Consider the following 25,420-nt stretch of genomic DNA (forward strand, 5'->3'; position numbering starts at 1 on the left):
TATCACCCACATCGGGACGTGTCTTCGTCAAAGGGGTCAGTAGTAACCACGCCCGAGGCCCAGGCCCAGATCAGGTCGGTCCCGGGGGCGCCGCCCCAAGCTCTTCCGGAAGTGGTCTGCGCGCTCAGCGAGGGCTCCGCCCCCCTGCAAATTACTACGTAATAACCGGTCTCGAAAAGGTGGAGGACGAGGAAACGGAGACATTTTAATGCGAGAAGAGAGAAAAGTCGCCGCGCGGCGGGCTTCCCCTTCCGCTGCGGCCGTCCTGCCCGGGAACGTGTACGTGCTGTGTCCCGAGGGCCGGCGGGCGCGCCCCCGCGTTCGGGGTCGCCGCCCCGCGGCTGGCACACCTGCTCGTGCGTTACATTCATCGGCTGTTCGGCTCCCGAGGGGCCGCTGGCCTCCGGCCTGGCGTCGCGACGACCGTGCGGCCGGGGCGGCCCGTTCCCAGTCGACGGGCCCGCGTGACCGGGTGGACGGGGCCCCCTCGCGCCCACGGCACCGCCCGCCGGGGGGCCGCAAGCCCCTCCGAGCCGCCTGGGCCCCGGGCCCCGCCTCACAGCTGGTCCTCGTCCACCCAGACGGTCTTGCGCTGCTCTTCGCTGATCTTGTCCTTGAGGACGCGGAGCAGTTCCTCCACGCTGCCCCACATGTCGGCCTCCACCGTGGCGTACAGGCAGGGCAAGGCCTCCACCTCCTTCTCCTTCAGCCGGCACAGCCGCAGGAACTCGTCCTCCGTCTCGGGCCGGGACAGCATCTTCCTGTGGGCGGGGCGGGGGGGACACGAGGCGCTGTGGGGGCCGCCACCTGCCACGCCGGGTCCCCGCGGCGCGCGGCGCCTTCCAGCACACGGCCCGGCCCGAGAGGCGGGGCCTAAAAAAATAGCTGTAGTTTTTCTTTCCTTTGCGTTTACTTAAAAAAAAACAAACAAACACATTTCTTCCAAAGGCGCCTGGGCGGCTCAGTCGGTCGAGCATCCAACTTTGGCTCAGGGCACGATCTCGTGGTTCGCGGGCGCGAGCCTGCTTGGGATTCTCTCTCTGCCTCTCTCTGCCCCTCCCCGGCTCTCTCTTTCTCTCAAAAAGAAATAAACTTGAAAAAGAAGACCTCCATTTTCAGGGCTGGTTGATGGGCCAAGGGGGTTGGTAAACCCTGTCGTTTTTAAGTGCGCAGTTCACTTAGTGTCATGTTTATTCACGCTGTTGTGCCATCAGCCTCCGGAACTTTTTCATCCCGCAAAACCGAACTCACACCCATTAGCACACTGATTCCCTCTCCCCCCCACCCCTCCCCCAGCCCCGCACCACCGACTACGTTCTGTCTCTGTGAACCAGCCTCCTCCAGGGACCTCACCCTAACCCTTTGTGCGTCTGGCTTCTGGCACCGAGCGTCATGTCTCCAAGGTTCATCCGTGCTGGAGCAGGTGCCAGGATTTTTTTTTTTTTTTTTTTTTTTACTGTTTATTTTTGAGAAAGAGAGAGAGAGAGAGAGAGAGAGAGAGAGAGAGAGAACGAGAACCCGGGTGGGGGAGGGGCAGAGAGGAAGACAGAGCATGAGTGGGGGAGGGGCAGAGAGAGAGAGGGAGACACAGAATGTGAAGCAGGCTCCAGGCTCTGAGCTGTCAGTACAAAACCCAATGCGGGGCTCGAACTCACGAACTGCGAGATCATGACCTGAGCCGAAGTCGGACGCTTAACGACTGGTGCCCCTAGACTGTTCTTCCTTTCTAAGGCTGAATCATGTTCCAGCATGTGGATGAACGACATTGTGTTTATCCATCGTCCACCTGTGGACGTGGGGTTGCTTCTACCTCCTGGCTCTTGTGAACAGCGCTGCCGTGAACACGGGTGAGCGCCTATCTTTTTGAGACTGTTTTCGATCCTTTTGGGCGGGTCATTCGAGGAGGAACCTCCGTACCCCCGTCTTCCTCGGCCGCTGTAGCATTTCATGCTCCCGCCAGCAGTACCCCAGGGCGCCGGCCCTCACCCCCCACCGCCTCCCCCAACACGCGTTCACTTCTGGGCTGTGGACGGCAGCGGTCAGAACGCGTGCGCAGTGGTGAGGTGGGGGCCTCTGTCTCGTTTGCTCGCTCGTGGGATCCCCGGTGCCGGGCCCTCAACAGGTGCTCAGTAAAGATTTGGAGCTACAGGAGAGTGGCCCAACCTCTCTTGGCCTCAGCCGGGGCCTCGTGGGGCAGAGGTCAGGGATAATGCCACGTGACCGCCAGGCCCCAAACCCCACAGCCAACCCTCCAGCAAAACGCACAGGCTTGACCCGGAACGTGGATTCAGAATCGGACCTTTCCGTACCACCCGCGAGACAGGATCCGGGTCCCGGCACTTGCCCCGGCTGTCCTGACCCCTGTGTCCACACAGCAGGCGGAGGGAGCCCTTTACGCCCCGTGTTAGATCGTATCACTCGGCATGGCTGGGGCCCCCGCGGCCGCAAGGTCCCCACCGCCACCTGCCCTGTCCCCGCCTGAGGTCTGGGGGCCTCTCCTCTGCACCTGCCAGGCCCACCCTCACCGCACTGGGGCTGGTCCAACATCAGCTTCGCTTCCCCAGCCACCTGGGTCCTGCGAGGTGGGTCCACCACCCACCTCGGCACTTGTCCCCCCGGACCCCCTGGGACGTGCTGCATGTGTGGTATGGTCTCCGCTGCTGGAGGTAGGGGGCCATGTCTGGCACTCGACGAGGACCCGCTGAAGGGGTGAGCGGGGACGCCAAGCAGCCAGCTGTTCTTGGGGGGGACCCCGGAGGTGTGGCGGTGGGAGCAGGGGGGGGTCTCGGGGCCCTACCTGAACCTCTTGATGTTCTTCTCCGACACCCGGATGAAGAGCACGATGGGGTAGATCCTGGACTTGATCAAGTCTCTGGTGCAGCTGATCCCGGCCTCCAGCAGGCAGTGCTTGTCCTGCAGTACAGGGGCCAGCGGTCAGCAGCTCCCCAGCCCCTCCGGGCAGCCGGGTGGCTGGGGCAGGGGCGGGAGCCCTGAGTGTCCCCACGTCCCCAGCTGCCCCAGGGAGCGACCCGAGGTGAAGCCCGACCTCTGCGGGACAAGCCCCCGCCTGCCTGGACACCGGGCTGCGTGTGCTGTGCGCCAGCAGGGCCCGGGCCCGAGGTGCATCGGGGGTGGGGGTGGGGGGTGAACGACTTTCAGTGCAAAAATCAAAGTCAGCTTCAAGAGCACCTGCTACTCCCCTCGGCTCACGGAGGCATTCTCGGTACGAAGCAAGGGCAGAAAACACCGGAAAGGCGAGCTGGGGCTGGACGACCTTGGGAGTACTGCCGAGGGTTCTCAGGCAGGGTTCCCTAGCACCCATGGGCTCCTCGCTTCTGGAGGACAAATCTCTGTTTTGCTGAGAGTGTCACGTCAGAAGCAAACAAACCCCCTGATGCCCGAGCCCTTTGCGTTGAACTAGAACATGGATCCAGAAAACAGCGCACGTGTCCCTAAGCGTGCCGCTCAGCGCGTCTTCATAACCCGCCCCCGCGCTCCTTCCGGTCACTGCCCTCGCTCCCCACCAGCACGGCCACCATCCACACGGCGCGGCTTCACCTTTCCAGCGGCCACCCTGCCCACTTCTGTCCTCTCTACTCCAACGTGACCATCCCCTAAATGCTGTGGCCCAGACTTAAACACCGAACGAGCGATTCCAGGCTGGCTGAGAGCTCTGCCCGGGCGTTCTTCTGCCTGAGTGGCCACGCGGGGACGTGCTGGGGGGGCAGACGCGGGGCTCCGGTGGGCACCTGCTCCTGGCTCCTCGTCCAGGGTCGCCGCCCACTGCAGAGGTGACCCCCAGATGCTGGGGTGGCACTCAACTGATGGCTTTGCTCTCCAAAGGTCCCAGAATGAGAAAGAAATCGATGCCTGGGGCTGATAAGGATCACATCGCCCGGCTCCAGAAGACTCTAAATCGTGTGCAGACACCTCTCCTGCGTTGCCACCAATGACACTTCTGCTGCTCCATTTTCCCTCCTGAGGTGAACACGACTCCTGTCGCCCGCTCGCTCTCCCTGTCTCTTGCCCTGACACACGCTCCCTCTAGCTCCGGCCCTTGTTGTCACGGCCAGGCGCACGCACAGCCCGAGACAACGCAAACCAGAACACCAGTGCCAGGGAGCCGTCGGAGGCACGGAGTGGTTCTAAAATATAAACGTGCACGTCGGAGCCTGGAGAATGAGGGTGTGTGGCCAGGTAACACCGGGCAGGTGAGAAAAGGAGGAGGAGGGGGCTTGCCCGCAGGGAGGGGAGGGGGACTCTGCACCCCTCCCTTGTGCGTGGCCGAGGCGCCCTCACAAAGATAACCAGTGCCTTCACCCCACCTCACCTTGGCGGCCACAGCTTCTATGTTGGCAGGAACGATGCATTCGAAAGTGTTGGGGTTCTTCTCTCGCGAGTAGATGATGGTCTCCGTCTTCTGCTTCCTGAGGAACTCGTCTCTGGTGACAACATCTGTGGACAGAAGGCCGGTCCTGAGGGCAGCACAAACCTCCCCTTTCTGGACTGGACAGAACTGCATGTTGATCCCCTTCTGGCCACTTAAATCAACTGTGGCTCCTCTACCAGACTGTGAGGCTTCTCAAGGGCAGGGTCAAGGTCATAGTTCCTTACACTTCCCACAGCAGCACCCAGAAGAGCTGCTTCATGAATTCTCAGCATCTTCATTGGACAAAGTAACTCATGCACTGAGGTACGATACTAGTGAACTGCCTATCATGAAGGATTTCCGGCTTTACTCATCCACCCACCCATCCATCCAGTCATCTACCCACCCACCCATCCATTCACCCACGCACCCAACCATCTATCCGTCTAGTCTTATAACCTTCCATCCATCCATTCAGCCACCCACCCATTCATCCATTCACCCACACACCCAACCATCCATCCATCCATCATCCACGTGCCACCCATCCAACCAGCCATCCAACAACTCATCCATCCATCTATCCATCCATCCATCCCCCTCCCATGCATCTACCCATCTATTCATTCACCCATCCATCTACTTATCCATCCATCTACCTATCCACCCACCCACCCATCCAACCAACCATCCACCATCCATCATCCATCCACCCACCCATTCATCCATTCACCCACGCACCCAACCATCTATCCATCCATCCATCCATCCATCCATCCATCTATCCATCATCCATGCACCACCTATCCAACCAGCCATCCAACAACTCACCCATACATCCATCTATCCATCCAACCACTCATCCATCCAGCCATCCATCCCCCCTCCCATCCATCTGCCCATCTACCCATTCACCCATCCATTTACTTATCCATCCATCTACCTATCCACCCACCCATCCATCCAACCAACCATCCATCCATCCACCCACCCACCCATCCATCCACACACCCACCCATTCACCCATGCACCCAACCCTCCATCCATCTAGTCTTATAACCATCCACCATCCATCCATCCACCCACCCATCCATCCAGTCATCTAGCCAGCCAGCCAGCCATCTACCCACCCATCCATCCATCCAGTCATATAAGCAACCATCCATCCATCCATCCATCCATCCACCCATCCATTCACCCACGCATCCATCCATCCATCATCCATGTGCCACCCATCCAACCAGCCATCCAACAACTCATCCATCCATCCATCCATCCATCCCCCCTCCCATTAATCTACCCATCTATCCATTCACCCATCCATCTACTTATCCATCCCTCTACCTATCCACCCACCCACCCATCCAACCAACCATCCATCCATCCACCCATCCATCCATCCATTCACCCACGCACCCAACCATCTATCCATCCAGTCATATATCCAACCATCCATCCGTCCCTCCACCCAACCATCCATCATCCATGTGCCAACCATCCATCTACCCATCCAACCAACCACTCATCCCTCCATCCATCCATCCCCCTCCCATTCATCTACCCGTCTACCCATTCACGCATCCATCTACTTATCCATCCATCTACTTATCCACCCACCCACCCACTCATCCAACCATCCATCCATCCATCCATCCACCCACCCACCCACCCACCCATTCACCCAACCATCCATCCATCTAGTCTTATAACCATCCACCATCCATCCATCCACCCACCCATCCATCCAGTCATCTAGCCAGCCAGCTATCTACCCACCCATCTATCCATCCACCCACCCACCCACCCACCCACCCAACCATCCATCCATCCAGTCATATAACCAACCAAACAACCAACCAACCAACCATCCATCCACCCACCCATCCATCCATCCATCCATCCACCCACCCATCCATCCATTCACCCACACACCCAACCATCCATCTATCCAGTCATATAACCATCCATCCATCCATCCATCCATCCATCCATCCATCCCCCCTCCCATTCATCTACCCATCTATCCATTCACCCATCCATCTACTTATCCATCCATCTACCCATCCACCCACCCACCCATCCAAGCAACCATCCATCCATCCATCCATCCACCCACCCATTCATCCATCCACCCACCCATTCATCCATTCACCCACCCATCCATCCCCCCTCCCATCCATTATCCATCCAGTCATATAACCAACCATCCATCCATCCATCCATCCACCCACCCATTCATCCATCCACCCACCCATTCATCCATTCACCCACCCATCCATCCCCCCTCCCATCCATTATCCATCCAGTCATATAACCAACCATCCATCCATCCATCCATTCACCCACCCAACCATCCATCCATCCATCCATCCATCCATCCATCATCCATGTGCCACCCATCCAACCAGCCATCCATCCATCTACCCATCCAACCAACCACTCATCCATCCATCCATCCATCCATCCATCCATCCTCCCACCCATTCACCCATCCATCTACTTATCCATCCACCTACCTATCCATCCATCCATCCATCCATCCATCCATCCATCCATCCATCCATCATCCATGTGCCACCCATCCAACCAGCCATCCAACAACTCACCCATCCATCTACCCGTCCAACCAACCACTCATCCATCCATCTATCCATCCATCCCTCCATCCATCCATCCATCCCCCCTCCCATTCATCTACCCCTTCACCCATCCATCTACTTATCCATCCATCTACCTATCCACCCACCCACCCACTCATCCAACCAACCATCCATCCATCCACCCACCCACCCACCCATTCACCCATGCACCCAACCATCCATCCATCTAGTCTTATAACCATCCACCATCCATCCATCCATCCATCCATCCAGTCATCTAGCCAGCCAGCCAGCCATCTACCCACCCATCCATCCATCCATCCACCCACCCACCCAACCATCCATTCACCCACGCACCCACCCATCCATCCATCCAGTCATATAACCAACCATCCATCCACCCATCCACCCACCCATTCACCCATGCACCTAACCATCCATCCATCCAGTCATATAACCAACCAACCATCCATCCACCCATCCATCCATCCATCCACCCACCCATCCATTCACCCATGCATCCATCCATGCATCCATCCATCCCCCTCCCATTCATCTACCCATCTATCCATTCACCCATCCATCTACTTATCCATCCATCTACCTATCCACCCAACCATCCATCCACCCATTCAACCAACCATCTACTTATCCATCCATGCACCTATCTATCCACCCAACCATCTATTCATCTACCTGTCCATCCCTCCACCTACCCATCTGTTCATTCATCCATTCCTCCACTCCCATCCCTCCATCCGTCCACCCATCCATTAAGTTAATTTTTATTGAAATCTAGTATTTACTGAACATCTACTAAGGGTCAGGCTTTAGAATAAAAATATGACAAAAACACAGCTGTTGTCGTACTTGAGAATGTGTGACCTATGTAGTAAGAAGAATGTGGGATACAGAAATTATGCAACAATTTAGCGGGTGCAGTGATGGGCTACTTATTGTGGCAGCAGTGAGGAGGAATGGAGGGAAGAGGAGAGCAGGCAGGCTCCCTGGAGGAGGAGGTATGTACTAGAGACCTCATTCACTTGCTGGGTGACCCTGAACATATCTTCAATCTCTTGACCGCAGGTTCTCCATTTATGAAAGGAGAGTGGGGTCAGCCCAGGCCTAGAATTCCCCGTGTAAGCCCAGGCTGGCCGGGGAGCCCACACAAGGCCAGGTTTAGCATGTACACTCCAGGATGTACTGCAAGGGAGTTGGAAGGGATCCGGGGAAGAGCCAGCAGGGGAGGTGCTACAGGTCTGTGGGTGATTTTGGGGGATGGAGGCAGCCTAGGATCCCCGCCCTACAGCATCTGCAGTGCCCTGGCTGTGAAAGCACCAAGGGCAACACGGGGCATGCCTGCCAAGTTCAGAGCGGCTAAGTGGGATTTGCAAACGAGGCTCTGCCTAACCTCAGACCGTTCTGAGAAAGGAGGTAGGTACCGCGGTGGCTGCAGGAGCTGGCGCTCGGAGAGGTGAGGGACCCATGTCTGTGTCCTGCCTGCTCCACATGGGGGGCTGAGAACCCGGCGCCCATGCTGGGCTTGGCCCGTGCCCATCTGCGAGCCCCTTGCTTCCACCACAAGTGGCCGCCATTATGCTGGTTTTGCAGGTGAGGGACAGAGAGGTGGGTGACCTGTCCCAGGTCAGTAGCCGTGGTGGGGGAGTGGGGCACAACCTCAGCTGGAGACCACTCGCCTCCAAGAACACCACCTCTCCCACCAGCCACACTGTGCGTGGAGGCCCTCCTGGCCGGGGGCTGTAGAGGGTCTGCACCATGGGAGGCCAGACACCGGGGGTGCCGTCTCCCACTTCCCACAGGGCCAGGCATCCCGGGAGACCTGGGGGGGGGGGCATCGCTGCCAACATCCAGCGAAAGACTGCGTGCAGAGCTGCCCCCCCAAGGAATGAGGGGCATCCTGCTCCTGCTCAGGTGCGTCCCACCCTGACACTGGTGCTTACAAAGTCCGCACCCCCACCCAGGGCTGTTCTGAGCGCTCGGTACCACATGTTCTCAGCCCTGGGGCCCATGTGAGAACCTCCGGGTGGGGGAGGGGCTCTGCACCACGGACTCCCGATGGGTAAGGCTGCTCTGCCCGCAGGACCGCGGCTCGGCAGTGGGAACAACACCACGATGAGTTCTAGAACACGACGTGGGGTGAAGGGAGCCAGATGCAAATGGTTCCACACGGCATGGTTCCATTTACAGAAAAGTCTAGAAAACGAAAACCAACGTGTGATAGGAAGCAGATGAACAGTGCCTGGGGCAGGGGGTGGAGGGGGGCCCGAGGGAGCCTGTCAAGGGGACGCAACGTTCCGTCTCCTGGCTGTGGCTGGGGCCACGGGGTGCAGGCATTTGAAACACTGCACGCTTAAAACGGGGGCGTGTTGTTATGTGTATACTGATCCTCAGAGGACTGACTTCTGGTCTCGACGCCCCTCCCTCACCTCCCCTAGGCTGACAGTAAAGAAAGCAAGCGTTGGTGAGGTGGGGGAGAAGCTGGGACCCTGGCATGTGCTCGTGGCAATGTGAGGTGACAGCTGCTGGCCACACGAGGGTGGCAGCTTCAAGTTCAAACGGAACGCAACAAAAAACGTGGAATCGCCACGGGAGCCAGCCATCCCGCTTCCGGGTCCAGCCCCCCAAGAGCCGGAGGCAGGGGCCTGAAGAGATGCTCACTCGCCCACGTTCACAAACAGGATTCATAGCAGCTGAGAGGCGGGAGCGACCCACGTGTCCACGGACGGGTGACGGAGAAACACGATGTGGCACATCCACACCGTGGGACAGCGTGGGCCGTAACTGGGCTGGCACCTGCTACCACACGCGTGGACCTCGAGGACGTGATGCTGAGCGACGCGAGCCGGGGGCAAAAGGACAGATACTGTACGACTCCCCGGAGGAGACAGACCCACAGAGAGAGAGAGAGACAGAGAGCAGTGGGCCCCGGGGTGGGGGCGGAGCTTCGGCTCGGGAAGAAGAGAAAGTTCTGGAGATAAACGTACCCACTACCCCTGAACCGGACACTGAACACGGCCCACGTGGCACATTCCTTGTTACGTGTATCTCGGCATAACTAAACCCTGCCGGGCACCTGACGGCTGGCTGGTGCGGGGTGGCCCCGGACGTCCACGGTTTAAACACGGACGGCGCCGGGGACGATTCCAGCTCGCAGCCAGGACTGGGGCTCAGCGCCGTGTGCAGGGCGTCTGACTGTGGTACCCAGCCACACCCAGGACACGGAAGCCCTAGCGATGGGTGGCCTGCCTCTTAACCTCAGGGCTCAGAGCGGGGACCCCAAGTCACGTCTCCTGACACGCTCTGTGACCTCCGCCCTGAACCCTCAGCGTGAACGGGGAAGCAAAGGCCTGCTTCCCCTGCTCCGGGGCCACGGGGCGCTCCGAGAGGGCCGGCGTGGCCCCCGGGCCCGAGACCCACCCTGCCGCGCACAGCAGGTCCGCAGGCTCTCCTGACGCGCCTGGTGGGACGCAGGAGGGGGACACGAGGACGGTCCCGGCCCGCACTCACCCGGCTTGCACATGGTGAGCTCCATGGCGCCTCCGGAGTTGAGCAGCTTCTGGACCAGCGCCTTGGCCAGCACGGTGGGCGTGAAGAGGACGGGCCGGCGGCGCTCGCAGTAGAAGGCACGCACCAGGCTGTAGGGGATCAGGCTGAGGTTCTTGCCGAGCTCGCTCTCGGGGTCCAGCTCTGGGAGGGGACAGGAAAGGGCCGGCTGGGACGCCCTGCCCGCCTGCCGTCCCGGGAGGCTTCCCGGCCCCACGGAGCCCGCTGGCCGGCAGGAAGGTCTACGTGACCCACGGGCCGGGCCCTGTTCCGGGAGCTGAGGCGACGGTCCTGCCGCCCGGTGCTTGCATTGGGGGAGGGGGGATGGCAGGCGGCAGGTAAGCCCGTGACGAGCCACACTGTTCATCACTCCGGGCAGCGGCGGGAGCTCTCCGGGAGGGGGCGGCAGCCAGACGAGCACGGATGGCTTCACTGAGGACAGTCGGGGACTGGGGCCGGCGCTTAGACACGAGGAGGCAGGGGAGGACAGCGGCAGAAGGGCGGTCGGGGCAGGGGTGGGCAGGGCCGGCTGAGAGGGGTTTGGGGCTTATGTCAGGATCTCTGGGACGCCAGCAGCATCGGAGGCAGGGGGAGACACGGCCTCCTTTCCACCTTTTCAAGCCTCTCTGGCTGGTGTGTGGGGAGCAGAGCGGAGCCAGCCCCGGGCAGCTCGAGCAACCGCCGCCCCAGAAACCAGCGTCTTGTGTTTCACTTGGTGCCCTGCCCCGGCCTTCCGAAGGGCCGGTCTGGAGGGGAGCCCAGACCCTCTGATCATCGGCACCCGGGCCAGCCCGGCCCCCGAGGACAGCCGGAGGCCTGGCCGGCCATCGGCACACCCTTCCGCAGGGCGCTGTGCGGCCGGTGACCCCTGGCCGGCTTGATAAATGGCAAGAAACAGGCAGCGGGGAAAGAAATCAATAGGCGAACGCTTCCCAGCAAACAGCTCCAATTAACACGGGCATCTGGGCTCAGACCGACTGCAGCGAGCGTGCATCAGGGGCGAGCCTGGCGGGACGCCGCTCTGGGAGGCCGTGCGCTCCTCCCGCCAAGGCCAGGCAGGTCCCCTGGCGGCTCCCCCCATGGGGGAACCCCCTCTTTGGAGGGAGCAGGTGTCCCAGCCCCCCTTGTGGGGACCCAAGGGCCCTGTTGGGACTCCCGCAGCCGCCAGGCCAGCAGGAGGTGGGAGGGGCGAGGTGGTCAGCGCCATACCTTCCTGCTTCTCGGTCGAGGGCCTGCTGGCGTCCAGCGACGACCGGGCCAGGCTCCCCAGCGGGCTCCCCGAGACGATGCGGACCCGCTCGTTGCTGTTCATCCTTTTGTACTTGTTCTCGGACCTGCTGACGAACTGGAGGACAGAGGGGGGGGCCTTTGCTTCTAACCAGACCAAGCTGTCGCAACCCGGGCACGGGCAGACCTCTGCTTGGACCCCAGCTCTGCTCCTGGGGGCCAGGGTCAGTCACCTCTCCCTGTAAAAACGGGAGATGTCCAGCAGGCCAAGAGGGGACGTCATTGTAGGTGAGCAAACAAACAGACGCCCACTCCCTCCTCCCTAACCAGGCACGAAGCCTGCCGAGCGCTGGGGTGCGAGAGGCCCTCTGGCAATCCCCAGTGCATTTTGGGGAGCCGCGGGGGGGAGGTCCCTGGCAAGGAGCCCCGCCGGCAGGATGGCCCACGGACCGCCCGCCTGGGGGGCCTGTGCAGGATGGCTCCACCTCCCACGACACGGCTCTCTACAACCCCTCCCTTGGTATCCCCCAGTCCGCCCCGTACAGCTCAGAGTTGAGCCCTGGAGGGTGGAAAGGGATGCCCCAGTGGTGGACACAGAATCTGAGTTCCCACCACATTCCCTGGGCTACTCTGAGTCTCTCCACACCCTCCTTCTGTAGGGAGGAAAATCCAGGGAGCCGAGGTCTCGGCCTGGCTCTGTGGTCAACTGGTCCTTGGGTGGGCCACCCAGAGACGCTCAAGGTTTCCAACTCTCGCAAAACACGTAGGCAGTAACGTGTGTTCCCGCGTGGCCCTGCCTTCAGGAGGAACTCAGGTTCGCTAGGGTTCCCCTTCCACCTCCGTATCTTTCTGGCACCTGTCTGCGTCTACCTGGTTTCTGGGTGGCGCCGTTGACCGCTCCTCTGGGTTTCCTATGTCCCAACAGCAGGATGGCTCAGTGGAGTGTGGCACACCAACTCCACGGGGGCCCGATTAGCAAAGTACCAACACAGAAACGTCCTCGAGGGACCGCACCTTAACGCGACTCACTTAGCTCTGCAAAGAAGGCTTACTGCATTTATGTGAGATCGCTTCCGAAGACATCACCTACCATGCTAATCAGTGTTCCTTATATAACGGTTCATGCAAAATAAAAAAAACTCATTATAGAATTAAGTACAAGCGATAAATTTTTTCTGGTCCCAAGGAGCTACGACGTGTCCGTGGTCAGATAAGATCTAAAGAATCTGTACACTTTCTCTTTTTTCCTCGGCTGCCAGGATGCTCAGAGATACATTTAACGCTCAGTCTGAGGGACTACACTGACCTGGGCACTTGCGACGTTTGTTTTCTTCTCCTGATACACTGTTTCTGATTTTTTTCTAACAGCTAACTTGTTTAAATTCTTTTAGCCACAGGTCTTCAAGTCTTTTACGAAAGTGGGACTGCTTCCAACAGGTGTAGAGACTGTCTCCCGACCTGTCACCGTGAGGATCCAACGGGATGGGAGGTGGGAGGTACTGTGAAAAGTTGCAGGTGGTGCACAAACGCCAAGCACTGATATTCTGAAAGAGTCTTCTCTTCCCAGCAGCGGCAGGGGGCAGCCCCGGCAAAACGTGACCGCAAAGTCAGTCGGCGCTCTGGACAACTTTACCTGGAGGAGTTGGCCGAAAAGGAAACTTGCCCGAGAGAGGCGGGGACTGACCCGGGGGTCACTGGTGGAAACCGGCTCTTCAGGCTGCAGCGTGTTCTGAAATCAGGTATCAATCGGTCAGAGGCGCTGGGCTCGGCAGGACGCGTGAGCCCAGGAAGGCTGCCGAGAACCAGAGACATGTCCTCAAGCCCCCTCTGTGCCAGACGTGGCATCGAAGCATTCCAGACGGGGAACGAGCTGGGAAGGTAAGAGGAGCCCCGAGACTCGTTCCGGCAGAGACCAGAGACACAGAGGAAACGCTGTCCTGCCACCCAGCTTGGGGGGGGGGGGGGGGTCCCTGAGGGCGGGGCCCCTTCTGGGGGGACCGTCCCATTCCCGAGGAACCAAGTCCCTGATGACGTCAGTGGCTCCCATTCGTGAGCCGTCCGGAACGAGCCTGGGGGCTGGTGCGAGGCTGGCAGGGCCGTGGGGGGACCTACCCGGAGCGCCCTCAGGGTGTGGTGCGTGGGGTCCGCCTCCTCTCGGCTGCCCCTGTGCATCAGGCGCTGCAGCTTGACCAGGAGGAGCTGCTGGGCTCTGGGGAGACGGGAGGGGAGGGGAGGGCAGGCCCTCAGGGCAGGGCCTGGGGAAGCCGGCGCCAGCCTGCCCCTGTGCCTCCCAGCAGGGTCGGGGGCGGAGGAGGGGGTGCTCCCCCGGGGAGGACACGAAACCCGGCCGCCGGTCTCGAATCCTGCAGCCAGGGCTGGCTGTGGCAAAGTCACTCCCCTGAGCCTCGGCTTCCTCATCTGTAGGCCCGGGCTGCTGATGCTGACCTCACGGGGCCGGCCTGAGGGGAACGCGCTTCCCGGGAGCCTGAGCGCCTAGCCAGAGGAAGGCTGACGCCCCACTGCTACATGATTACGGAAGGACGTCAGGGAGGTGGCCCGCGGACAAGCAGTGAGAAGCAAAGGGGCATAAAACCGAGAGCCCGGTTTTCTACAGGTGACTGGGAGAGGTGCCCCGGGCATCAGGGAAGCAACAGGGTTTAAGGGAGCAACATCCCTGGGGAGGCAGGGGAGGCTTCCAGGAGGAGGAGGAAACAGGCGGGCCTCAGTGGCCACAGGCGGAGTCCCCCTGGGGGCCCCTCTGCTGGGCAGTAGCCCCCCGCCCTGGCCTCACCGGCTGTAGCTGGGTATGGTGCCCACGTCGAGGTCATGGTCCGTGAAAGGGTCGACCCTCGCGCACAGCCACTCGTGCCTGTCCTGGTACATGGTGTCCCGGACGTGCACGATGTCGTCGCACTTGAGCGACATGGTGCAGGCGTCCAGCTGGCTGGAGATGTTCAGGTTCAGCCGGACGTAGAACGAGTCCCCGGACGTGACCAGGCCCTCCTCCATGTCCTTCAGCAGCTTCCGGTACCCTGTGGGGGCACACAAGGCGGAGGGGATGCGGCCGGCGGTCGCGGGGGCCTCCCGCTGCCAAGCGCCGCGGGGCGCAAATCCACCCGTCGCCGCCCACAGAGGACACGCCCCTATGGTGCGCCCCCCTCAGAGCTGCGGGGACTCCCCGCGATGAGCGAGGTGTCCTTCGTGGCTTTCTCTCTTTGTCTTGGCTGTCAGGGAGCTCAGAGCTAGGTTTTGTGCTAGGGTGCAAACAACCCGGGGTCTCCGCTACCGCGAACGGATCCGGGGTCTCTGCTACGTTGAACGAATCCGGGGTCTCCTATAGAGTGAACTCATCGGAGGTTTCTGCTACAACGGACGGATCTGCAATCTCCACTACAGCGAACAGATTTAGAGTCTCCGCTACAACGAAGCAATCGGGTGGGGGAGGGGGGTGTCTACTAGAGCGAACGTATCCGGGGTCTCCGTTACAGCAAATGGATCCGGGATCTCCGCTACCGCGAGCGAATCCGGGTTCTCCGCTAACGCGAATGTATCCGGGGTCTCCGTTATAGCAAATGGATCCCCGATCTCTGCTACCGCGAACGGATCCGGGATCTCTGCTACAGAGAACGCATCCGGGTTCTCCGCTACCGCGCACGGATCCAGGGTCTCCCATAGAGTGAACTCATCGGAGGTTTCTGCTACAACGAACGGATCTGCAATCTCCACTACAGCGAACAGATCTAGAGTCTCCGCTACAACGAAGCAATCGGGTGGTGGTGGTTGGGGGGGGGGGGGGTCTTCTAGAGGGAACGAATCCGGGGTCTCCACCAGCGTGAACGAGTCCGGGGTCTCTGCTACAGCTGCTACACCTGCCCCACCACCGTGGTGGTTTTTTGCTTTGACTCTGGCAGGACCACACACAGCAAACCTCATCCTTCTTAAGCGCTGTGCCTGATGAGCTCTCGCGGCCCCCTGGTCAACACCCGTCTCCGGGGACCGCCATCCCGCCTGCCGTCACCGGGGCCGAGCTGTGCCTGGCTCACGGAAACGGAGGCACAGGCCGTGACTTCCGCGTCTGGCTTCCGCAGCTCGGCCTCGTGTCTGTGACCCTCGTCGCGACGCTGCCACGTGGCGCCTCCGCCCAGTGTCCCTTCTCTGGCGGGCGCATCTGTGCCGTCTGAAGGTTTCGGCTCTGAGGGCTCGCTCCGCCGCGAACGCTCTCCCGCGGACCTCTGGTGGCCCGTGCCCTCATCTCCCCTGGCTCCACTCCCAGAGCTGGGACTACTGGGTCCTTGGTCATCCACACATTTAACTTTCGTGGACACTGCCCAGAGGTGTTGGCACACGGCTGGGCCATGGCACCTGTCGTTTTGCCTTACTCGACGTCATGGTCCTTCAGCGTAAGTTTTTACAAATCCCGTTGGAGGACGCAGGGCATACGCTACAAACACAGTAAGTGCAGCAGACCGAACGCCTGTAACATAAATCCCGAACCTAAACCGCCACTCAGCCCCACACGCACAGAGCCGCACGACACAGTGGAAGCTAAAACCGCCCTAACAGTCAGGCCCGGGACGTCCACGCCACACGCACCAGGGAGGCCTGAACCAAGGGGGCTGTCTGATCAACGTTCAGGGAGAAATGGGGGATCCCTGGTCGGGTCCTTCCCATGCCCCTGGGGGGTTAAGGCCCATCGCTGGCTGAGCTCTCTGCCCCCTCGAAGAAAGGCCCTACAAATGGGACCCTGAGAGGCGGGACCTTCCCTGCACTGAATTTGGACCACAGGACTACACCTCTGGGGGGCACTGCTGGCCAGCGTGCTGCCTGGAGACTTTCTGCCGGGCTAGGAAACCAGGCTGGGAAGAGGGGAGGAGCCTGCTCCTGTGAGGAGGACGAGGAGGAGGAGGATGAGGGGGAGGAGGAAGAGGAGGGAGGAGGGGGAGAAGGAAGGGGAGGCAGAGTAGAAGGGGGAAGAGGAGGGGGGAGGAGGAAGGGGAGGGAGAAGGGAGGGAGGGAGGATGGAGGAGAAGAGGAGGAGAGGGGAGAGAAGAGGGAGGAAGGGAGGGGGAGAAGAGAGAGAGGGGGAAGAGGAGGGAGAAGAGTGAGGGAGGGAGGGGGAAAATGGGATAGGAGAGAAGAGGGGGAGGGGGGAGAAAAGGGGGAAGGAGAAGGAGCGGGGAGGAGGGGGAGAAGGAGGGGGGAGGAGGGGGAGAAGGAGGGGGGAGGAGGGGGAGAAGGAGGGGGGAGGAGGGGGAGAAGGAGGGGGGAGGAGGGGGAGAAGGAGGGGGAGAAGGAGGGGGAAGTAGGGGAGAAGGAGGGGGAGGGGGGAGGAGGAAGGAAAGACGGAGAAGGAAGGGGACGGGGAAGAGGAGGAAAAGGAGGAAGAGGTGGAAGGGGAGGGAGGAGGAGGGGAGGGAGGAGCGAGGAGAAGAGGAGGAGGAGGAGGAAAAAGGGGAGGAGGAGGAAGAAGGGGAGGAGGAGGAGGAGGAAGGAAAGGGGGAGAAGGAAGGGGACGGAGAAAGAGGAGGAAGAGGAGGGAGGAGTGGGGAGAAGAGGAGGAGGAGGAAGGGGAGGAGGGGGAGGAGGAGGGGGGAGGAGGGGGGGGAGGAGGGTCAGGAGAGGGGAGGAGGAAGGGGAGGAGAGGGGAGGAGGAGAGGGGAGGAGGAGAGGGGAGGAGGAGGGGGAGGAGGAGGGGGAGGAGGAGGGGGAGGAGGAGGGGGAGGAGGAGGGGGAGGAGAGTAGGGGAGGAGGAAGGGGAGGAGAGGGGAGGAGGAAGGGGAGGAGAGGGGAGGAGGAAGGGGAGGAGGGGGAGGAGGAAGGGGAGGAAGGAGAGGAGGGGGAGGAAGAAGGGAGGAGGGGGAGGAGGAAAAGGAAGAGGGGGAGGAGGAGGAGGGGAGAAGAGGGAGGGAGGGGGAGGCGGGGGAGGCGGGGGAGGCTGGGCCCCGTGTGCGCGGACAGAGCATCATTACCTTCCGCCGCCCAGCGGACTGGGCATGCCGGGAAGGAGAGCGGGCTAGCAGGCGGCAGCGGGGAGCGGCTAGAAAGTGGCTATTTACGCTCTGTTGAAACATTCATGAGCCCCAGTGCTTGGCAATAAGATCCAGCTGCAGAGATCATCACGCGGGGAGAAAACCGGAGGTGGGGCAGGCGACTCAGACTTTGGGAAACGGAAGAGCCTAGCGCTCACTGCCCAGGAGTCGAGGCCGCGAAAGAGGAGCCTCAAAGAAGGCGCCGCTGGGGCCAGAAGCGGGGGAGGCCTTCTGGAGGCGTCCAGGAGCCACGACCACGGGGCCGAAGGCGTGGCCCAAGCTGTGGCTCCGTGGACCTGCTGGTGCCAGAGCGGCCGGCCCGGAGTCCCTGCCCGCGTCGGGGACCGGGACGTGAGCAGGGAGAGGGGTGAGCCAGGCCGGGCAGGGAGGGCCGCCCCCGCCTCTCCCGCCCAGCCCGGCAGTGTGCGTGCGAGTGGCCCGGCTCGCCACCTGCAGCCAGGTGTGGCGGGACAGGTGTGTGCTCACCGGCGCTCACATGCGTCGCCCTTCCCTGCCTGCTGCCCCTGATGGGGCCGGGACGGCGGGCTCCTCCCCCGAAAAGGTGAGCAAGTGGAGGGCGCCCCTCCGGGACCCACCGCGTCTGGCGTCCCGCCGGCGTGGCCGAGCGTGGGGGAGTCCCGCGGCCTTACCTTCCTGGTTGACTTTGTAGTGCAGTGTGACGGGGCCACTGCACCTCTGGATGGTCCAGTGCACCTCCTCCTTCGTGCACGTTTCCAAGGGGACGCTCTGCCTCTCCCCTTTGATGTAGCCTTCCAGCTAGACGTCAAAGACACGCTGTTCTCCTCGGCTCCGTGGGCGGGCAGAGCTGCAGGGGGGAGGCTGCCCCACGGGGAGGCCGAAGCACCCCTCCCCAAACAGCGACCGGCCCGGCGTCGCTCGGAGCAAAGGCAGCACCCCGCTTAAGCTCGTGTGCCTCCCCGCGTGCGGGCGTGTGTGTGCAAGCGTGTGCGCACGGGCTCCAGAAACACGAGTGAGGGCCTTCCGACGGGAGGGGCCCGGGCCGACACCGGACGAGGGGCCCCGGCCCTGCCGCCCTCCGGATCCCCCCCCGCCCAGCTCGGGCGTGGGGGTGCCCTCGGTCAGCACCCGTGCAGCAGAAGCGGGGAAGGTCACGGGCACCCCGGCTGTGCGGCCGCTGCCCCCTGGTCCCTCACCCCCAGCAGCTGGTGGCCCTCGTGGAGGCCCGCCTTCTCGGCCGGGGAGCCCGGCTTGACCGCGTGGATGAAGCTCCCCCGGGCGTTGCCCCCGAGCAGGGTGAGCTGTGAGGCGAGGCTGTCGCCGTTCAGCATGGCGTGCTGCGTGGAGGGCCCGGAGCCCCGCACGTGCCCCACCGACGTGACCGACGGCCGGAAGGGTCTGCGACGGGGAAAGAAACTGGTGAGAGCGCGGCGGTCGGGACACGTGTACTTGGCCCAGCCGGAGGGCAGGCTCCCGTGGCAGGTGGCAGGGAGCTGAGGTGAGGGAGTGCAGCCAGCTCCTGCTGGGAGGGCACGCGGGGAGCGGAGCTGACCCCCGACCGACTGCTGCAGTGGCCACATAGACCTTACTGAGCCACCTGAGGTCGCACATGCACGGGCCACCTGCAGGGAGGGGCCGGGCTGACGAGGGCAGTGGCCCGCTCTTCTCCTTCTGGAACACCAGCCCAGCGGGCTGCCTGTGTCTCAGGTGGGGCGGGGACCTGGGGGGCTCAGAGTGTTGCTCCCTGGCCTCTCCCACGCCGTGTGGCCCCGGGCAAGCCCCTTCGTCGCTGGCCCTGATGGGGGGGGGGGGCTTGGGGGGAGTGGTTTCTGGCTCTAGGACACTAGGGTTCCTGGACTCTGGTTCTAGAACACAGGGGAAGTGGATGGGCCCTTTCTGGGGACTCTAGCGGGTGAGTGGCCTTTACCCGCCGCCCCTACCGCCAACTCCCGCTCCCCTCCCCCTGACCTTCCCGGTACCTTTCTAGAGAGAACTTCCTAAACATGAGGTTGACTTGCTCGAGGTCGTAGGCGTCCAGGCCCTCGGACTGGTGGGAGGAGGAAGAAGAGTGGACGGACGAGGGGCCGTAGGAGCAGTGCTCGTGACTGTCGTCTGCAAAGGAGCCAGCGCACGTCAGGACGCTCCTCCCGGCCTCCCTCCCAGAAATTCTCCAGCTGGGCCAGGACGCCTGCACAAGGCGCTGCACGGAACGTTCTTCCACAGAGCAATCCCCCTGCCTCCGGCTTGTGAACTGGTCTCCGTATTCTCATGTCGGGGCCACCCCGGGTCTCACCATCCCATCTACCCCTTGGAGGCCTGTGGGCCGGGGGTGGGGCCCGAAAGGCAGAGTCTGGACCCAGTGTGGAAACCCCTCTTCCCAACTCAGCGGGGCTGGGGCTGGAGAACTGGGGGGGGGGGGGGGGGGGGGAGACGCCCAGCCCCACTGGGCCGCGGCACTGGGAGGCGGAGGGGGGAAGGCGCAAAGCCGGCTCCGGGCTGATAACAAAGGCCTCTCTGCAAAGAGAATTTGTCCTGACGCTGCAGAATGCCTTGGACGGCTGCCCAGAATTCCAGCTCCCCCCTTCCCAAACTCCTTCACTTCTTCTCATCACCCAGCCTCCGTTAGGTGCTAACCTCCCTTTAACACTTGATGGCTCCTGATGGTCTCCAGTCAGGGAGAGGGGCTAATCCTTCACCGTATCTGCTGGCAGCCTGAGCTGCTGACGGGTGGAGGCAGGGTGGGGGAAACCGGGGCATGAGAGGGGGCTGGCAGGCCATCCCCGGAGGAGTCTGGGCCAGACTCAGGAGGAGCGGGGGGACTGCCGTCTCCGGGAGGCTCCTCTCCCGCTCCCTGCCCGCACGGTCCACTGGCTTGCAGCTGTTCCACCGGGTGTCGGCCAGGGCAGGGACCCAGGGGCAGGAGTCTCTGCGTCCCGTGCACCAGGCGTGGTGAGGCACAGGGGCTCAGCGTGGGCTCAGCTGAACCAGACGCCCTGGTTGTAAGGGGCCGTGCTCCCGGGGGACCCAACCCTCCTTCCCGGCTCTCTGCGTGGTCTAGGCCGAAGGAACAACCTCTCCACCGCACCGCCTCTGCTGGGGGGCCATTTCAGGGTCGCCACGGACCCTCAGTCTCCCCGCGGCTCAGCTGCCCCCCGCCTCTGGTGTCAGGGGAGGACAAATGACTCCAACCGCTGCCCCACCTCACTTCCCGCCCCCTCCCCACTGCCGCCCCTCGTCTCGTCTCGTTGGGGTGGGTCGACAGCTTCACATGGATTTCTGAGGCCGTCTCCCTGCCTCCCGCCCACCCCCCTTCCGCGTTCCTCGAGCTCTCCACGGCTCCGTTCCTTCATCTGCAAGACGAGGGGGACAGTAGCCTTTCTGCAAATGGGCGTTGCCGGTTCGACTCTCTTGAAGCACCCACAACTGACGGACTCTGGGCTCAGCAGCTGTGTGGCCCCGCTGCCTCCAGAGCAAGTTCAGGCGCGGCAGGCCGCCCCACCCCCCAACCCCGGCCCAGAAGCTCCTCAGGGATGGAGGCCTGGCCCCCTGGGCACGGACAGGACGCACCGCCCTCTTGGAAGCCACGCCACGTGCGTTTCTGAGGACCTATGAGGTGCAGGGCCCCAGCCGGAGCTGGAGGGTCGGGGGCGTGGGCAACGTGGCCCTGCTCCGGCCCGACGGCAGGTGGCCGCCACGCCTCTGTGCCTCTAAGGTCCGCCAGGTACCTACCATCAAAGTCCAAGGCGTCGAACCCGCCACTCTCGTTGTCGTCTTCCACGGTGCTGCAAGACACAAGGGAGAGACAGGGGGGCGCGTGTGTGTGGGAGCTCTCCAGTGGTCGAGGGAGGGGGAAGGTTCTGGAATGTTCTGACTTTCCGAGAGGCCTTGGTTTTGAGAGGGCAGCGTGGGCAGGAGGGGAAGGTCAGCAGGTGCGTGGAGGGCTGGACGCTCTGCTGGAGGCCAGGGTGTCCCAGGCAGCCAGCGGAGGCCACAGCAGGTGAACCCGTGGAGGAGGAGGCCCGTGAAGGGCAGGTGAACAGTCTCCAACAGCCCCACCTGCTGCTTCCCGGTCACGCTCTCGTTCCTCACACGGAAGGCTGAACATCTGCTCGCGCGATAGGCCTCGTGCAATGGGCCTCGAGAGCCGACCGTGCCCTTTGACACAATGGGCTAGGACAGGAGCAAGGGCGCTCCGGGAGGTCTGAGCTCCCGCCGTGTGGTCCCCGCCACAGGGTAACGAGGCCCAGACCAGGCTGCCGGCAGGGCCGCGGATGTGGATCCCAGCCCGCAGGCCGCTCTGTGCTGTCAGCCCTTCTGGAACTGCCCCCCCGCCCCCAACCCCGCCCCGCGATCTCTGACTCAGAGCACACGATGTCAAACATCCACTGCCTGGGAGCATCTGAGTGCCCACGCAGGCCTCCAGGGTGGTCTTCTGAGCTGGGGACAGGAGCGGTGGGGAAAGGGGAGGGGAGGTGGGAAAGGGGAGACTGTTTGTGGGGTCTACCGCTCTTGGGCAGAAAGAGCACCCCCCCAGCCCCCCAGCCGTGGGGCCACGGCACAGGTGACCCTGGGAAAGCCACAGGCCTCCTCGGAGCCTCAGCCTTCTCATCTGTAAAGTGGGTGGCATCCTGTCGGCCTTCCGAGGTCGGGTCAAGGGCCGCTGAGTGAGAGACTGGGGGGGGGGCACGTCTCCTCCCCTCCTCCCTCCCGGCACCCACCTCCGGTGAGGCGCGTCTTCCTTATAGCGCCTGACAATAGAGTCGTTTCCGGGGGGCTCAGCGGTGATCGACATGATGCTGGAGCGGCTCCGATGGGGGTGCTGCAGAACACGCGGGTATGTTCTGGGGAGCCGGGCGCTTACACGCCCCTGCCTCCGCGCGACAGTATCACATGCGTGGGGACTGAACCTAGCGGCTGCGTCCCCGCCCCCGAGGTGGGCAGGCGGGCCGGCGAGGCTGGTTCTCAGCGGTGACCTCGGCCACAGAAGGCTCGTGCCCAGCCCCGGGGTGGCCGCAGCCCAAGCTCGGTGCACAGCTGCTCGCACATCTGCTCGCCTCGGGAGGGGGCAGGGAGGGCGCAGGCGGGAGTCCGCCGTGGCTGGGCGGGGGGAGCAGGCTGAGCTCCACGGCCCCCCAGGCTGCACCGGTCTTGGGCACCGACTCTGGAGAGGCAGACCCTCTGGGGGGGGTCTCGCTGGTGGCAGCAACAGATAGCCGCTGGAGGGTGACCCTTTGAAACAGGCCTGCTGGCTCCTGGCGAGGGGCTGCCTCCGATAAGAGCCTCGGATTTGGCCCCCCCAGAGTTGCAGCGAGACAGGAGCCGTTCGTTATCAAACCCCTGCATCCCCAGGGCCCGATTCTGGAAGCTGAGCTGACGAGCTTCCCGGGGCTTCCCCTCCAGGGCTAGAATTTCTAATCCCACGCCTTCTGCTGCTGCCTGCCTGCGGGGAGTGACACCGGAGGCAGGGCGGGGGACCCTGCCAGGCAGGCGGGGGCGGGGGTGGGGTGAGGGGGAGCCTGCGGTCCCGGCTGCTGGGCTGCCCGAGGTGCCAGGGGCCCAGGACCTGCAGGAGAATTTTCTGCCTCCGCCTGTGCAATCCTAAGGCTCCTCACAGGCCCATCCCCTCCTCCCGCCAAGTGTTAAATTGGGAAAGCAGGCGGCAAGAAGGCGTAAGTACATCCTGAGGCTGTGGAAGCATCCTTAAATAGACAAAAGGAGGGCTGGGGCTGCAGCCCCAGAATGACTCCGCTTGCTGGCTTTAGGAGGGTGCAGAGAGGAAGGGGGCGGGGCCAGGCCTGCTGGGGCAGACGAAGGGGGGGGCCCGGGTTCTGAGCCGAAAGGGGGTTGCTGGGGACCCCGCTTACCATCTTGGAGAACGAGGTGGTGATGGGCAGGGATCTGGAGGAGCTGGGGCTCGCGTCAGTGCCTTCTTCCTCTTGGCCTCGCCCTGTCCTCGCAGAAGCAGGAGGCAAAGGGGCAGGGAAGAGGGGCTGAGATCCCCACGGGCACCGAGCACCCGGGGGCTGTCCTGGCTGGGCGGCCTGTCCTCTGAGGGATGGTGTGTGGCCGCCTCCTCCCTCCTGTGGTCCCCCCAGCTGCAGGCTCCTGGAAGGGAATCTGGTCTTGCCGACGGTGTGTCCAGCCCCAGCCGGGCCCAGGGTGGCCTCGCTCCAGGCTGGACCGTGTCCTCTGTCTCTGAGGACTCGGGCTGGGGCCCCAGCTGGCACTCTGTGGACCAGCGGGCCACGTGTCTCTTGTAGAGTGCGAATGTCCCCGCCCCAGGACCTTGTCCTCGAAGCAGATCCCACCATCCCTCCTAGACAGGCCGACTGGAGACTGGGGCCAATGGGGACTGAGTACGTCCCCTCCCCAGGAAGCCCCTGCCGCCCCTCCTGCGCCTTCGGGGGCTCCCTGGGGCTCTGTGCACACTTGTCTCAGCCCTTGCCTTGCTGCACAGCCTGTCAGTCACCCCACGTGCACGCACAGACACGTGTGCGCGCCTCCGTGTGGGAGCACCTTGGGACGAACCCACACCTCACGCTAAGCAGGGGCAAAGGCTTGGGAAGAGTCCAGAAGCTCTGTCACCCTGCCGCCTCCTTTCCCTTTTCTTGGGGCAAACACTTCTCTGTTCCTCCACAAGCCCCAGGCCCTTTACGCCTCCCTTCTGATAAAGGAGGTTCTAGAGATACTCGGGCTGGAGATGACAGGAGTGGATGGGCCTCCCCTGCCCCCCCGCAGATCCCGGAGGGCTTGTTGCTCCTGCCCTGTCACCTTCTGCAGCCTTGTTCCCGGCACCCCCTGCTCTGAGCTCTAGAAGGGCAGCACGCCGGGCTCAACCCTGCCCCCGCTCCCCACTCTGTCCTGGGCGCCCTTCCAGAGGTTGTCTCTCTTCCTGACGATCTCTCTCCAGCCCTCCTCTGTCCCCCCTTCCTTGAGTGTCCGGAGACCCTCTCCCCCTCCTCACTGGTGGCCCTGCCTCAGAGCCCAGGCTCACAGATGGACCCACAATGCCCGGCAGGGAACCTGAAGCTGTGAGCAGAGCTATGAATTCCAGCTGAGGGATCAGGGGCTCCGGGCCGACCTCACTGCGTGTGCGTGTGTGTGTGTGTGTGACAGACGTGACCTTTCTGTGTTTCAGTGCCCGCCCTCTCCCGTGACGATGGATGTGAGATACTACCGGACCCCCGCTCCCCGGGGTCCCCAGGCCTGTCCAGGCTGACTGCACACGACTGATGGCCACAATGGGGAAGACGGACCGGGAGAGGCAGAGGGACGGACAGACAGGAGAGGGGTCTGGGTGTGCACCAACCTTGGAAATCTGAGGCTCGCTTCAGGCTGATGGGGGATTTAGCTCTCTGCAGCTGCGACAAGGAGGGGACAGAGGAGGACAGAGGGCACAAATCAAACAAGGTCCGGGACACGGGTCAGCGGACGGAGGGGCCAGAACGAATGGAGGAACGCATGGGACGCCTGCCCCCCGGGGACGCGGCTGGTTCCAGGGCTGACGGCGGCGGCGGCGGGGGAGGCCCCGCACAACCGGGTACACGACGCAGGGGAATTTCAGGAAAGGACGAGGCTTCTGCCCCCGCCGGACCCGTGGAGCTGGCGCCTTCCAGGGGGCTTGGCCTGTGCTGCTGGGCCCCTCCCGTGTG

At 62.6% G+C, this 25,420-nt stretch overlaps 1 protein-coding gene across 1 annotated transcript in view; it reads right to left on the minus strand.

The window, feature by feature from the left end:
- Positions 1-185: 185 nt before the first annotated feature.
- The window catches only part of CARD11 (caspase recruitment domain family member 11), a 140,799-nt gene continuing 115,564 nt past the window's right edge, over positions 186-25,420 (minus strand). The window contains 15 exon segments of the mRNA XM_042923015.1: positions 186-761; positions 2,798-2,913; positions 4,331-4,455; positions 10,498-10,677; positions 11,743-11,878; positions 13,394-13,489; positions 13,873-13,969; positions 14,552-14,792; positions 18,440-18,566; positions 18,965-19,166; positions 19,748-19,880; positions 21,498-21,550; positions 22,487-22,587; positions 23,633-23,715; positions 25,078-25,129. Of these exon segments, the coding sequence (XP_042778949.1) occupies positions 557-761; positions 2,798-2,913; positions 4,331-4,455; positions 10,498-10,677; positions 11,743-11,878; positions 13,394-13,489; positions 13,873-13,969; positions 14,552-14,792; positions 18,440-18,566; positions 18,965-19,166; positions 19,748-19,880; positions 21,498-21,550; positions 22,487-22,587; positions 23,633-23,715; positions 25,078-25,129 (1,947 nt within the window). The 3' untranslated portion in view covers positions 186-556.

The sequence above is a fragment of the Panthera leo genome, chromosome E3 (assembly GCF_018350215.1).
Source record: "Panthera leo isolate Ple1 chromosome E3, P.leo_Ple1_pat1.1, whole genome shotgun sequence".
Classification (NCBI taxonomy): domain Eukaryota; kingdom Metazoa; phylum Chordata; class Mammalia; order Carnivora; family Felidae; genus Panthera; species Panthera leo.